Source organism: Strigops habroptila, chromosome W, assembly GCF_004027225.2.
Source record: "Strigops habroptila isolate Jane chromosome W, bStrHab1.2.pri, whole genome shotgun sequence".
Taxonomy (NCBI): domain Eukaryota; kingdom Metazoa; phylum Chordata; class Aves; order Psittaciformes; family Psittacidae; genus Strigops; species Strigops habroptila.
The window spans coordinates 4,412,945-4,428,703 of NC_044301.2; the positions used below are offsets into that span (position 1 = coordinate 4,412,945).

Genomic DNA, 15,759 nt, shown 5'->3' on the forward strand with positions numbered 1-15,759 from the left:
GGCTAGTGTTATACACCTTGAACATCTCAAAAGGCAGACCTGCTGCAAACATGCAGCTAGTATACATCTGTTTGGCATACGTGAATAGAGACTGTCTTCTGTGCATGCATACTCCTGTGCAGGTTCTGATCATCCAATCATATTCCAAGGAGAACACATACATTTTCAAGGACTGTATCTATCCAATTCTGCCTGTAACAAACACCAAAACATTCCAAAATATCATTAAGACAGACAAGGCTAAAATTAAAACTTTTGAGAACAAAGGAAAGCAGCCATGCATCTGTTCTTTAATGCTTTCTGAGGGTATATTAAAAAAAAAAAAAAAAAAGTTAGCCTTTTCACAAGTAGGCTAGGTTATATTCTCTGAATTTTTTCAGCCACCACAACTGGATTCTCTTTCCGGATTTTTTCTGCAGCTTCTGTTTTATAATCATATGGGCAGTTATGCTTGTCAGAATAACGGTGAAGTCCACAAAATAAGTTCCCACATCGGCAATCAAATCCTGTACAAAGAAAAGGAAAAGCAACACCACTAGGAAGCTTCAGACCTAAGCAAGTTATAAATTAAGGGCTTAGTCAGTACCAAGAGGGTATGTGCATCTACTTTAACAAACAGAAAAACTGAAATTGATACTTCCAAATGTCAGCTCTATTAACGGATCAAACATTATGGATTTTGAAAGAGCAAGCAAGCTTAATGGCTACGAATATTTCAACAAATTTAATCTAGGAATAAGCAACTAATCATATAGATCTGTTCAATATTGACAAAGTGCTCTCATACCTGTAAGGCCAACCTTCTTTCTGCACATAAAACATCTGTTCTTCTTTGGTTTAGGCAGTTCAGAAGCTTTCTCCTCACTCTCTGAATTGCTAAGTTGAGAAACTGAGGGGCTTGGTTGAATAACAACTGTTAAAGCAAACAAAAGAAATAAAGGGTGGTTGGTTTTTGGTTTGGGTTTGTTTTTTTTTTTTTGTTTGGGTTTTTTTTTTTTTTTTTTTACTAGCAGAATAGGTATTCTATTAACTCCCCTTTTATCTCTACAGAAAAAGATAGTTCTCCCCACTGTTCCATCATCTAGAAAATACAGGACACCTAGTGTTATCACCAGTATACATCCATATAGGTGTAAAGGCTTGGTAAGCACTCCAGAAGTCAAAAGTCATATGATCTAGTTTAAATTAAGCCAAAGCAATAACAATATTGTCAAAGTTGTTGAACAGAGGGAATACTTGTGGAAAATTGTTAATAGGAACAAATTTTAGAAACAAATAACATTTACAGCAATGCTTTTCTGTCACAGTACCAAGTTACTCTACCACTATATTTGCCAAATCACATGATCTAAAACCTCAGAGTCAACCAGAACAACAACTAACATTCTTGACCTTCAAACCACTGATTCTGTGATACATCAAGCATACTACTACAAACCACACAGCTCAGAAGAACCCTTGTTTCAGACACTTCTTACAGTAATTTAAAGAAAAAAGTATATATTTACAATGGATATCTGTATCCTTGTACTATATTCAACCTTAACAACTGTTGTGGTCTGAGCCCAGCAGGTAACTCGGAACCACGCAGCCACTCGCTCACGCCCCCCGCTCCTGGAGGAATGGGGAGGAGAATCATAAGAATGTAATTCCCACGAGTTGAGATAAGAACAGTCCAGTAACTAAGGTATAATACAAAACCACTACTGCTACCACCAATGATGATAATGATAAGGGAAATAACAAGGGGAGAGGATACAATTGCTCACCACCCGCCGACCGATACCCAGCCCCACCCGAGCAGCGATCTGGGCCTTCCGGGTAACTCTCCCTGGTTTATATACTGGGCATGACATGCCATAGTATGGAATACCCCTTCATCCAGTTTGCGTCAGGTGTCCTGTCTCTGCTTCCTCCCAGCTTCCCCTCCTCCCTGGCAAAGCATGAGACTGAGAAACTCCTTGGTCGGAGTAAACATTACTTAGCAACAACTAAAAACATCGGTGTTATCAGCGTTGTTCCGAGGCTGAAAGTCAAAAACACGGCACTGCACCAGCTACTAAGCAGGAGAAAAAAGAAAAAAAAAAAAAAAAAAAAAAGACTGCTACAGCTGAATCCAGGACAGTATCCACCCCTTATTCCATACCATTCACATCATGCTCAGATCCCACATTTTTCAATATACCATTGCTTTTGTCTCATATATATATATATACACCCACACGCAAAGAGAAAGATATCATTCCTTAGCCCATGGACCAATCCCTATAAAGTTGCTGAATTCATCCAGTCCATGATGTCAGGCTCCACCTCTTGTAACAGTCTTTTAGGGCAGGAGGGACGGTGTGTAGTGTTGCGTTGTTGCATGCTGATGACACCACCGAACTCATCTGGTCACTGCTGAGCTTGTCTGGTTTCTTCACAATTCATTCTTTGTTGGGGTGATGATCAGAGGAAAGTCAGGGTCAGTTGCTGGTGACCTGAAGATATCTAGCTGGTGGGCTATAAAAGTGTTCTATAGACGGCAACAGCATACAATTGAGTTCATTGGCTGTTTTCCCCCAAAATTAAATCCCCTTCAGGTACACATGGGACCTTCCCCATCTTCCCGCATGACCCACCAAGTATATCCAGGTCCCTGAGCAAAAGCAACCCCACGAGGGGGTTTGCCTTTACCTGAAGCAGGAATAACCCAGGCTGTCTTCCCCAACAAAGTCTTTATGTGCACCACAGGAACTTTATCCCCCTCTACAGTACATAGAAGTTCTGATTGGGCTGGGACAGCCCTGTTGGCAGATCCCCTAGCGTTGACCAACCAGGTGGCTTTTGGTAAATGTGTATCCCAGTGTTTGAAAGTCCCACCACCCATTGCTCTCAGGGTAGTTTTTAACAGCCCATTGTACCATTCGATTTTCCCAGAGGCTGGTGCACGGTAGGGGATGTGATATACCCACTCAATGCCATGCTCTTTGGCCCAAGTGTCTATGAGGTTGTTCCGGAAATGAGTCCCATTGTCTGACTCAATTCTCTCTGGGGTGCCGTGTCGCCACAAAACTTGTTTCTCAAGGCCCAGGAGAGTGTTCCGGGCAGTAGCATGGGGCACAGCGTATGTTTCCAGCCAGCCGGTGGTTGCTTCCAGCATGGTAAGCACATGGCGTTTGCCCTGGAGAATCGGTGGGAGTGTGATATAGACAATCTGCCAGGCCTCCCCATACTTGTACTTCAGCCATCGTCCTCCATACCAGAGAGACATTAACTCCTTGGCTTGCTTAATTGCAGCACATTTCACATTCGTCAATAACCTGGGCGATAGTGTCCATTGTGAAGTCCACCCCTCGATCACGAGCCCATCTATATGTTGCATCTCTGCCTTGATGGCCTGAGGTGTCATGGGCCCACCAGACTAAAAATACTTCACTCTTATGTTGCCAATATAAACCATGTGAGCCACTTCAATCTTAGCAGCTTTATCCACTTGCTGGTTGTTCTGGGGTTCCTCAGTGGCCCGACTCTTGGGTACATGAGCATCTACGTGGCGTACCTTCACCACCAGGTTCTGCACCCGAGCAGCAGCGATATCTTGCCACAATGCAGCAGCCCAGATGGGTTTACCTCTGCATTGCCAGTTGCTCTGCTTCCATTGCTGCAACCACCCCCACAGGGCATTTGCCACCATCCATGAGTCAGTAGAGAGAGAAAGTACTGGCCATTTTTCTCGTTCAGCAATGTCCAAGGCCAGCTGGATGGCTTTCACCTCTGCAAACTGACTCGATTCACCCTCTCCTTCAGCAGTTTCTGCAACTTGTTGCAGGGGACTCCACAGAGCTGCCTTCCATCTCTGATGCTTTCCCACAATAGGGCAGGACCCATCAGTAAACAAGGCATATTGCTTTTCACTCTCTGACAGTTCATTATATGGTGGGGCCTCTTCAGCATGCATCACCTCCTCTTCTGGTGACATCCCAAAATCTTGGCCCTCTGGCCAGTCCATGATGACTTCTAGCATTCCTGGACGACTGGGATTTCCTATTCGAGCTCGTTGTGTAATTAGTGCAGCCCACTTACTCCATGTAGCATCAGTTGCATGATGTGTAGAGGAGACCCTGCCTTTGAACATCCAGCCCAGCACAGGCAACCGGGGTGCCAGGAGGAGCTGTGCTTCAGTTCGAATCACTTCTGAGGCAGCTCGAACCCCTTCATAGGCTGCCAGTATCTCTTTTTCAGTGGGAGTACAGCTGGCCTCGGATCCTTTATATCCCCGACTCCAAAAGCCAAGGGGTCGACCTCGAGTCTCCCCTGGAGCTTCCTGCCAGAGGCTCCAGGTAGGACCATTCTCCCCAGCTGTGGTATAGAGCACATTTCTCACATCTGGCCCGGCCCAGACTGGTCCAAGGGCTACTGCATGAACTATTTCTCATTTAATTTGTTCAAAGGCTTGTTGCTGCTCAGGGCCCCATTTGAAATCATTCTTCTTCCGGGTCACGGGGTAGAGAGGGCTTACAATCAGACTGTAATTTGGGATGTGCATTCTCCAGAACCCCACAACACCTAAGAACGCTTGTGTTTCTTTCTTGTTAGTTGGTGGAGACATTGCTGTTATTTTGTTGATCACATCTGTGGCGATCTGGCGACGTCCATCTTGCCATTTTATTCCCAAAAATTGAATCTCCTGTGCAGGTCCCTTGACCTTAATCCATTTTATGGCAAAACTGGCCTTCAGCAGGATTTGGATTATCTTCCTCCCTTTCTCAAAAACTTCTTCCGCTGTATCACCCGACACGATGATGTCATCAATGTATTGCAGGTGTTCTGGAGCTTGCCCCTGTTCCAGTGCAGTCTGGATCAGCCCATGGCAGATGGAAGGGCTGTGTTTCCACCCCTGGGGCAGTCGGTTCCAAGTGTACTGGACGCCCCTCCAAGTGAAAGCAAACTGTGGCCTGCATTCTGCTGCCAAAGGGATTGAGAAAAATGCATTGGCAATATCAATTGTGGCATCCCACTTGGCTGCCTTTGATTCTAGTTCGTATGGAAGTTCTAGCATGTCCGGTACGGCAGCACTCAATGGTGGTGTGACTTCGTTCAGGCCACGATAGTCTACTGTTAATCTCCACTCTCCATTAGACTTTTGCACTGGCCATATGGGGCTATTAAAGGGTCAGCAGGTCCTGCTGATCACTCCTTGGCTCTCCAGTCTACGGATCACCTCGTGGATGGGAATCAAGGAGTATCGGTTGGTGCGATATTGCCGCCGGTGCACTGTTGTGGTCGCAATTGGCACTTGTTGTTCTTCGACCTTCAGCAACCCCACAACAGAAGGATCCTCTGAGAGACCACGCAAGGTGGACAGCTGCTTAATTTCCTCTGTCTCCAAGGCAGCGATACCAAAAGCCCATCTATCCCTTTTGGGTCTTTGAAGTACCCTCTCCTGAGACAGTCTGTGCCAAGGATGCATGGAGCCCCTGGACCAGTCACAATGGGGTGCTCTTGCCACTTCCTCCCAGTCAGGCTGAATTCAGTTTCCAGTATAGTTAACGCTTGGGATCCTCCTGTCACTCCGTCGTGGTTTGAGCCCAGCCGGTAACTCAGAACCACACAGCCGCTCGCTCACTCCCCCCCTTCCTCCCCCTGCTCCCGGAGGGATGGGGAGGAGAATCGGAAGAATGTAACTCCCACGGGTTGAGATAAGAGCAGTCCCGTAACTAAGGTATAATACAAAACCACTACTGCTACCACCAATGATAATAATGATTAGTGAAATAACAAGGGGAGAGGATACAATTGCTCACCACCCGCCGACCGATACCCAGCCCCACCAGAGCAGTGATCTGGGCCTTCCGGATAACTCCCCCTGGTTTATATACTGGGCATGACGTGCTGTGGTATGGAATACCCCTTTGGCTAGTTTGGGTCCGGTGTCCTGTCTCTGCTTCCTCCCGGCTTCCCCTCCTCCCTGGCAAAGCATGAGACTGAGAAAGTCCTTGGTTGGAATAAACATTACTTAGCAACAACTAAAAACATCGGTGTTATCAGCGTTGTTCCCAGGCTGAAAGTTAAAAAACACAGCACTGCACCAGCTACTAAGCAGGAGAAAAATGACTGCTATAGCTGAACCCAGGACAACGATCAAGCAGGTAGAGTCAAAATGACTTTTTTTTCAATTGCCTTTGTCATGAACACTTTTGGAAAAATGTCTTACATTTTACTCAATTTCTCTGCAGGTTTAAATCCTTCTGAACTTATGTGGATCTGTTAGTTTTCTTTGAAAAATTATTTTCCCCATCAGCTTCTAAAATCCTTTTTATACTCAAATTAATGCAGAGGAAAGTCATGGGAGGTGTGTTTGTATACAAACTTTAACATATATAACCACACCCACGAGGAGCCAGCAGCTTCCTCCCCCCCCGCCCCGAAAGGGCAGCCCTAGGGAGTGCAAGCAAACAGAGCAGGCAAACAGGGCATGGTGCATCAGTCAGGATGTGGCATGGCAATTTGCCAAGGCAGGGTGCATTTTTGAAGGAGGGGCATTCCACAGACCATCTGCACAGGTCAGGGCACACATCCTATCTGACCCTCAGGAGAATGGTGCAAACTCATTGGAAAGCAAAGGCTGCAGACTTTAAACCAAAGTTGATGGGGGAGGTGAACCTATATCCATCCCACTCCTACCAATTTGATTCTCGTGCCAGTAAGAGATGCCAGTGAGAAACTGATCTGAAATCAGACTCCACTGTCCATTGTCTCAAAGATTGGTATGAGAAGCTGAGATGGAATTCCACCAGTCCATTGTCTCAGAGATGGGTGGGAGGAGTTGAGATAAGACTACAATGTCCATTGCCTGGGAGAAGGCTGTGAGGAACTGAACTGGGACTCCACTGTCCATTGCCTGAGATGAGTGGGAAGAGCTGAGATAAGACTCTTTGAATTGCTGCAGACAGGTGCAGTTGAAGAGCTGGCTGCAAGACCAGCGAAACTGGTCCACCAGGAATGTGTAATACCTGACATTAAGAACAGAGGTACTCCCCCCCAACTCATTATAAAAGGGGGAAAAAGAGACATAGCCATGAGGACCACTCCATGAGGACACCTCTGTGAGGGTACACCTTCAAAAGGACAACTCCAGAAGGACCCCTCCACGAGGACACCCACCTCTACTACGGACTCTTGGGGACACTCTGCTCCAATACCGACTATGGACCCTGGAGGACTCTCGCCAGCTCTGATACTGACTACGGATCCCTGGGACACTGCTGGATCCACGGTGGTGACATTCTCTCTCTTTCTGCACCCTGAATTCTTGCTTCTTTCTATCTTTTTTCCAATCTGTCCTATCGCTATTCCCTGTTTTATAATAATTTCCCTTTTTATAATAATTGTCTTTTTGTAATAAACCAACTGACAGGTTATGGTGCTTGACCTCATTTGCGTCTTAATTTCACTCTTGGGATCATGAATGAAATGGGTCCGACATGGGGGTCTCCAGTCAGACCCTGACAATGCCCAGAGCCTGGTGCAGGCTCACACCTGAAGGGCTATGACCTCATTGGCATCACAGAGACGTGGTGGGATGACTCCTATGACTGGAGTGTTGGAATGGAGGGATACAGTCTCTTCAGGAAAGACAGGCAGGGAGATGAGGAGGGAGTGTTGCCCTCTAAATCAGTGATCAGCTAGAGTGCACAGAGCTCCGCCTGGGGATGGATGAGGAGCTGTCTGAGCTTATGGATCAGGATTAAAGGGAGGGCAGGGACAGGGGACATTACAGTGGGGATCCACTACAGGCCACCTGACCAGAAAGATTGAGAGGATGAAGCCCTCTATAGACAGATAGGTGCAGCCTCACATTCACAAGGCCTGGTCCTCACAGGGAACTTCAACCACCCTGATATCTGTTGGAGGGACAACACAGCAAGGTACAAGCAATCCACGAGGTTCCTGGAATGCATTGGTGATAACTTCCTTCTTCAATTGATAGAGGAGCTAATGAGGAGAGTGGCTATACTGGACCTTGTTATCACCAACAGGGAAACGTGAACCTGGAGGGCAGCTGTGGCTGCAGTGACCATAAAATGGCGGAGTTTGAGATCCTTAGGGTGGCGAAGAGGGTGCGCAACAAGCTTGCTACTCTGGACTTCAGGAGACCCGACTTCAGCCTCGAGGGATCTGCTTGGTGGAGGTGCCACGGGAGAAAGTCCAGGAAGGAAGAGGGACCCAAAAAGCTGGTTAATATTCAAGGGTCACCTCCTCAAAGCTCAGGAGAAAGGCATCCCAACAAAGAGGAAGTCGGGCAAGAACACCAGGAGGCCTGCGTGGATGAGCAAGGAGCTCCTGAACAAACTCCAGGATAAAAACTCAGCCTACAGAGGGTAGAAACAAGGACAGGTAACCTGGGAAGAATACAGAGAAATAGTCAGAGCAGCCAGAGATCAAGTTAGGAAAGCTAAAGCCCTGACATAACTCAATCTGGCCAAGAATATTAAGGACAACAAAAAAAACCTTCTATAGGGACACTGGGGATAAGGGAACACATGGCCCCCTCCTCCAGAAGGAAATGAAAGACCTGGTTACCCGGGACACAGAGAAGGCTGATGTACCCAGTAACATTTTTGCCTCAGTCTTCACCGGCAAAAGTTCCAACTCCACTGTCCAAGTCACAGAAGGCAAAGACAGGGACTGGGAGAATGAAGAACCGCCTGCTGTAGAAAAAGATCAGGTTTGAGATCATCTAAGGAACCTAAAGGTGCACAAGTCCATGGGAACTGACGAGATGCATCTGCAGGTCCTGAGGGAAGTTGCCAAGGCATTATTCATCATATTTGATAAGTCATGGCAATCTGGTGAAGTTTCTGCTAACTGGGAAAGGTAAAACATAACCCCCATTTTTAAAAAGGGAAAAAAGGAATACCCAGGGAACTACAGGCCAGGCAGTCTCACCTCAGTGCCCGGCAAGATCATGGAGCAGATACTCCTGGAAACTATGATAAGGCACCTGGACAGTAAGGGGGTGATTGATGACAGCCAACAAGGCTTCACGAGAGGTAAATCGTGCCTGACAAATCTGGTGGCCTTCTATGATGGTGCCATGGTATTGGTGGATAAGGAAAGAAAAACTGATATCATCTACCTGGACTGTGCAAGACATTTGACATTGTCCCACACAACATCCTTGCCTCTAAACTGGAGGGGCATGGATTTGATGGATAGACCACTTGGTGGAAAAGGAATTGGCTGGATAGTCACACTCAAAGAGTTGTGGTCAACAGCTATATGTTCAAGTGGAGACCAGTGACCAGTGGGGTTCCTCATAGATCAGTATTGGCACCACCGCTGTTCAAAATCTTTGTCACCAACACGGAGTGGGATTGACTGCACCCTCAGCAAGTTTGCCAAGGACACCAAGCTGTGTGGTGCTGTTGACATGCTGGATGGAAGGGACACCATCCAGAGGGACCTTGACAAGAACAACAACTTCAAATGGGGCCGTGAGCAACAACAAGCCTTTGAACAAATTAAAAAGGAGATAGTTCACCCAGTAGCCCTTGGGCCAGTCCAGACAAGGCAAGATGTGAAAAATGTGCTCTATACCACAGCTGGGGGGAACAGTCCTACATGAAGCCTTGGAGAGAAAGCACCAGGGGAAACTCAAAGTCAACCCCTAGGCTTTTGAAGTCAGGAATACAGAGGATCCGAGGCCAGCTATACTCCCACTGAAAAAGAGATATTGGCAGCCTATGAAGGGGTTCAAGCTGCTTCAGAAATGATTGGTACTGAAGCGCAGCTTCTCCTGGCACCCTGATTGCCCGTGCTGGGCTGGATGTTCAAAGGGAAGGTCTCTTCTACACATCATGCAACTGATGCTACATGGACTAAGTGGGCCGCACTAATTACATAACGAGCTCAAATAGGAAATCCCAGTCGTCCAGGAATTCTAGAAGTCATCATGGACTAGCCAGAGGGCAAAGATTTTGGGATGTCACCAGAAGAGGAGGTGGCACATGCTGAGGAAGCCTCACTGTACAACAAACAACTAGAAAATGAGAAGCAATATGCCTTGTTTACTGATGGGTCCTGCCCTATTGTGGGAAAGCATTGGAGATGGAAGGCAGCTGTGTGGAGTCCCCTATGACAAGTTGCAGAAACTGCTGAAGGAGAGGGTGAATTGAGTCAGTTTGCAGAGGTGAAAACCATCCAGCTGGCCTTGGACATTGCTGAACGAGAAAAATGGACAGTACTTTATCTCTCTACTGACTCATGGATGGTGGCAAATACCCTGTGGGGGTGGTTGCAGCAATGGAAGCAGAGCAACTGGCAATGCAGAGGTAAACCCATCTGGGCTGCTGCATTGTGGCAAGATATCGCTGCTCGGGTGCAGACCCTGGTGGTGAGGGTATGCTACATCATGTACCCAAGAGTTGGGCCACCAAGGAACATCAGAACAACCAACAGGTGGATCAAGCTGCTAAGACTGAGATGGCTCAGATGGATTTAGATTGGCAACATAAGGGTGAATTATTTTTAGCCCAGTGGGCCCATGACACCTCAGGCCATCAAGGCAGAGATGCAACATATAGATGGGCTTGTGATCAAAAGGTGGCCTTGTCCACAAACACTATTGCCCAGGTTATTAATGAATGCAAAACATGTACTGCAATTAAGCAAGCAGAGTATTTAATGTCTCTCTGGTATGAAGCGTAATGGATGAACTATAAATATGGGCAGGTCTGGCCAATTATCACACTCCCACTGACCCGCCAAGGCAAGCGCCATGTGCTTACCATGGTGGAAGCAACCTCTGGATGGCTGGAAACATACGCTGTGCCCCATGCCACTACTCAGAACACCATACTGGGCCTTGAGAAACAAGTCTTATGGTGACATGGCACCCCAGAAAGTCACCTGGTTAGTCAACACCAGAGGATCTGCCAATTGAGCTGGCCTAGCCCAATGAGAACTTCTACATACCATAGAGGAGGATAAAGCTCCTGTGGTGCACATAAAGAATATGCTGGGGTTATTCCTCCTTCAGGTAAAGGCAAACCCACTCATAGGATTGCTTTTGCTCGAGGACTGGGGTGTACTTGGTGGGTAATATGGGAAGGATGGGGAAGTCAGTTGTGTACCTCAAGGAGATTTGACTTTAGGTGAATATAGCTAGTGAGTTGAACTGTATGATGCTGCATAACATTTGATATTATCGCTTCCACGGAAGCTATACACCCAACACTGCTAGATGCCTCATGGCACCCATCTCCACTGCTCCAGATATGAGGATCTGAACCTGACTCCAGGTTCATTATTAATGTGATTACCACATTAATGTGATTACCACATTAATGAAGAATGAACTTTGATAAAACTGGACAAGTACAGTGGTGATAGAATCAGAATGAACTTCAGCATGCAACAATCCAACACCACACACCATCCATCTTTCCTGCCCAGAGAGACTGTTATGACAGATGGAGCCCCAAGTAATTAACTGAATGAGGAAAACTAACTTTTCTAGGGATGGTTGACAGACTAAGGGTATGATATCTGTGTGTACATATATATATAACCTATCAAAAGACAGGAAAGGTGATAATGGGAAGTGCGAGACCAGGCATGACATGAATGGTATGGAATAAGGGGTGGATACTGTCCTGGTTTCAGCTGAGAGAGAGTTAATTTTCTTCCTAGTAGCTGGTACAATGCTGTGCTTTGGCTTTAGTCTGTGAATGCTTGACAGCTATCTGAACATGAGCCAGCAGAGTGCCCAGGCAGCCAAGAAGGCCAATGGAATCCTAGCCTGTATCAGAAATAGTGTGGCCAGCAAGACTAGGGAAGTAGTAATTTTGTCTTAGACTCATAGAATCAACTAGGTTGGAAAAGACCTTTAAGATCATCAAGTCTAACCTTTGCCCCAGGACTGCCAAGACCACCACTAAACCATGTCACTGAGGGCCTCATCTACACAGTTTTTGAACACTTCCAGGGACAGCGATTCCACCACTTCCCTGGGGAGCCTGTTCCAATGCCTGATCACCCTTTCAGTGAAGAAATTTTTCCTAATAGCCAATCTAAACCTCCCCGGCACCGCTTGAGGCCATTACCTCCTTGTCCTATCACTCATTACTTGGGAGAAGAGACCAGCCACCTCCTCTCTCCATCCTCCTTTCAGGTAGTTGTAGAGAGCAATAAGGTCCCCTCTGAGCCTTCTCTTCTCCAGACTAAACAACCCCAGTTCCCTCAGCCCTTCCTCTTAAGACTTGTGCTCTAGGCCCTTCACCAGCTTCGTTGCCCTTCTCTGGACCTGCTCCACCAAATCAATATCTCTCTTATAGTGAGGGGCCCAGAACTGAACACAGTATTCAAGGTGTGGCCTCACCAGTGCTGAGTACAGGAGAATGATCACTTCCCTGGCCCTGCTGGCCACACTATTTCTGATACAGACCAGGATGCCATTGCCCACCTTGGTTGGGCACTGCTGGCTCATGTTCAGCTGGCCATCAGTCAGCACCCCCAGGCCCTTTTCTGCCGAGCAGCTTTCCAGCCACTCTTCCCCAAGCCTGTAGCATGGGGTTATTGTGGCCCAAGTGAAGGACCTGGCACTTTGCCTTGTTGAACCTCATACCATTGGCTATAGCCCATCGATCCAGCCTGTACCTTCTGGATACAGCCTGTACCTTCTGGATACAGCCTGTACCTTCTGGATACAGCCTGTACCTGGAGTGGTACCTTCTGAAATTTTCAACTCAAGATTTTTAAAACAAAAATCATTTTATCTTTGATTGTAGTGAACAGATTTTCCTATTAAACATCAGCTTTTGATGTTTTAATACTGTTTCAGAACTGTTAAAATTAACAAGTGTCAATACCTATAGATATCAAACAAATACATTAAGATATCCATTTTAATAAACTGCTAAATAATAAAACATGAATTCAAATCTCTCACTAGTAGGTAGGGAAGCAGTCCCCCCCCACCTCCTGTGAAGAAATACTTTACACTCTGAAGTTTAAATACTGCAGCTACAACCTTACTTAACAGAAGTAAAACTTTTAAATTAAACATTACTACTAAGCAATTAATGCCTTAAGTATTCTATATCCACAGAACAATGCTTTGGTTTAATCTACTTATTACCCAAAACCTTTAACAGTCTTTGTTAGTATTTTAACTCAAATATTCCCTTATCCCCCACTCTCATCCTTCTGTAGAACAGAATTTATTAAAAACTGTTCTTCAAATATAACAAACCATTTTGATTACCACAAATCAGCAGGAACTGTACTGACAGATTTAATACAGAAATCAACACTGATTTCAAAATTGAACATCTTGCAGCCGGATACAATTTAAGTGTCTTACTTTTAAAAAAATGACGGTTTGATAGCCAAAATGCTCCTCAAGTGTTAAATTATCTACTAAAATTGAACATGTGTTTAAAAAATATATTCTGGCACTAGTCGTTTTTCACAATTCTGAGGGCACTAATACTGAAGAAGCATCTTTAACAGTTCCTCAAGACCATCACTACAAAGGGATATACCTACTTAAGGGAAAGTAAATAAATTGTCAGCTTCTGTTAAGTCATTTGTACCCAGTGTTACTCTGCAAACATACCTGGCTCGGTCTCTGTTTTTGATGATAGTTTTTCCTCTCTCGAAATGATCATTTCTGTCATTTGTTGCATTACAGGCAAAGCAGCAACAGGCACATTTCTGTTTACATACAGTGAAATGGATTACATTAGTTTGAGTTCATAATAAGAGCTTAAACTGTCAAAATAAGAGCTTAAACTGTCAAAATCTATCAATAGACTACCTGATCAGTTATTACTGATACACATTCCTGACCTGTACTTCTATCTCTCTTCCCTAGAAGAAACTAGGCAATCTGTAGCAAATATTTCCCCAGATAAACCAGAAATTTCCTTGTAAATGCACTAGTCCAACACCAAACACTAACTAGTTCTCATTTGTAAAGATTCATAAAGCACTATCCTTTCCTCTGCAGAAACTCACTGTAACAGGGCAAGGTTACTACAATAACTTGCCATACACTCAGAGTTCATTCAAACCTCAAAATACCACCTTCATCTGGTGAAGGAAGGGTCTAGAGAACAAGTCTTATGAGGAGCAGCTAAGGGAAGTGGGGTTGTTTACTCTGGAGAAAAGGAGACTTATCACTTTCTACAGCTACCTGAAAAGAGTTTGTAGCAAGGTGGGCATTGGTCTCTTCTCCCAAGAAGCGATAGGACAAGAGGAAACTATCTCAAGTTGCCCCAGGGGAGGTTTAGACTGGTTATCAGGAAAAATTTTCTTCACTGAAATGATCATCAACCATTGGAACAGGCTGCCCAGGGAAGTGATTGAGTCACCATCCTTGGAGATATTCAAAAGACTGTGTAGATAGACATGGCACTTAAGTACATGGTTTAGTGGTGAACTTATTAGTGTTCAGTTTATGGCTGACTCAATGATCCTAAGGATCTTCTCTAACCCAAATGATTCTATAATCTTACCTTGATTTATCAGATGTGCTATTAGCAGTACCTTCACAGTTGTTTAAGCTAGTGTCTGCTCTCTGTACAGATGCAGAATCTGAGGTAGGACTGTCTGAGCCACTAGCTGTCCCTATATAACAGAAATTGAATTATAAGCAAAATAGAGAATACAAGTTAGTCAAGTAGTTTTGCATACAGTTATGAACCATTTCAAATCATTCCTCATTATATTGCATTTTGTTAAAGACAGACTATATTGTTAATGACCAAAATATAAGTGTGTTCTTATACAAACCCTGTAGCAGAGGGGAAGTAGAAATGCAAATTAAGGCTCAACACTAACTGGGCCAGAATATATTATAGAAAAAAAAGCACATTTTTATTTCTACTGCGATTTAAAGTATTATTCCCTTTGACATTCATAGTTTCAGTATGCAGCTACTGGAATATCTTCCAAAATACATTCTGTGATTCTTCTCATTGCCTATACATTATATTTTCCAAGACAAAAAAACCAACCAACCAACCAAAAAAAACCGAAACAAAACTAAACACCACAACCCACCAAAACAAAACCACACAACTCAAACCTTTACCCATTGGGCTGATCCTACCACTAATCTGCCGTCGTTGAAGGTGCTCTTTGTAGCAAACAGAACACATCCCATTTGTCCTAGGATTTCCATAAAATCCACATCCTGTACTACACAGCATGGGCCCTGGGGTCTGGTTTGTCTCCTGAGCCATTTCAATGCTGTAAATAAAATCAAGAACTGTATTAGGAACCAGGATTTCACCAAAATCGATTACAGGGTTATAATATTAAAGTAGGCCTGCTTACCTTGAACATAAATATCAGCATTTTTAAAGATGGCTACATGGATGTTAACATATAATTTAATACTTATTGATACTTTATTAATAACAACATTATGAACCTTTAACAGAGGTAAAAAGTGTTAGCACAGTATAGTGGGTTGACCATAGCTGGATGCCAAATGCCCACCAAAGCCACTCTACCACTCCCCATCCTCAATTGGACAGGGAAAGAAAAATACAACAAAATGCTCATGGGTCAAGACCACTCACCAATTACCATCATGGGCAAAACAGACTTGACTTTGGGTAAAAATTAATTTATTGCAAATTAAATCAGAGTAGGATAATGAGAAATATAATCAAATCTCAAAATACCTTCTTCCTGGGCTTAACTTTACTCCCAAATTATCTACTTCCTCTCCTCTCTTGCTGCTGCCCACCCATCCACCCCACC

At 44.9% G+C, this 15,759-nt stretch overlaps 1 protein-coding gene across 1 annotated transcript; it reads right to left on the reverse strand.

Moving 5' to 3' along the window:
• Nucleotides 1–357: 357 nt before the first annotated feature.
• Nucleotides 358–15,233, reverse strand: LOC115618978 (AN1-type zinc finger protein 5-like). The gene is made up of 5 exons (XM_030510995.1): nucleotides 15,083–15,233; nucleotides 14,505–14,616; nucleotides 13,604–13,701; nucleotides 788–913; nucleotides 358–506 (listed from the first exon to the last, which is right to left on the reverse strand). The coding sequence occupies exons 1-5, from the start codon at nucleotides 15,231–15,233 to the stop codon at nucleotides 358–360; spliced, it is 636 nt and encodes a 211-aa protein (XP_030366855.1).
• Nucleotides 15,234–15,759: the final 526 nt, after the last annotated feature.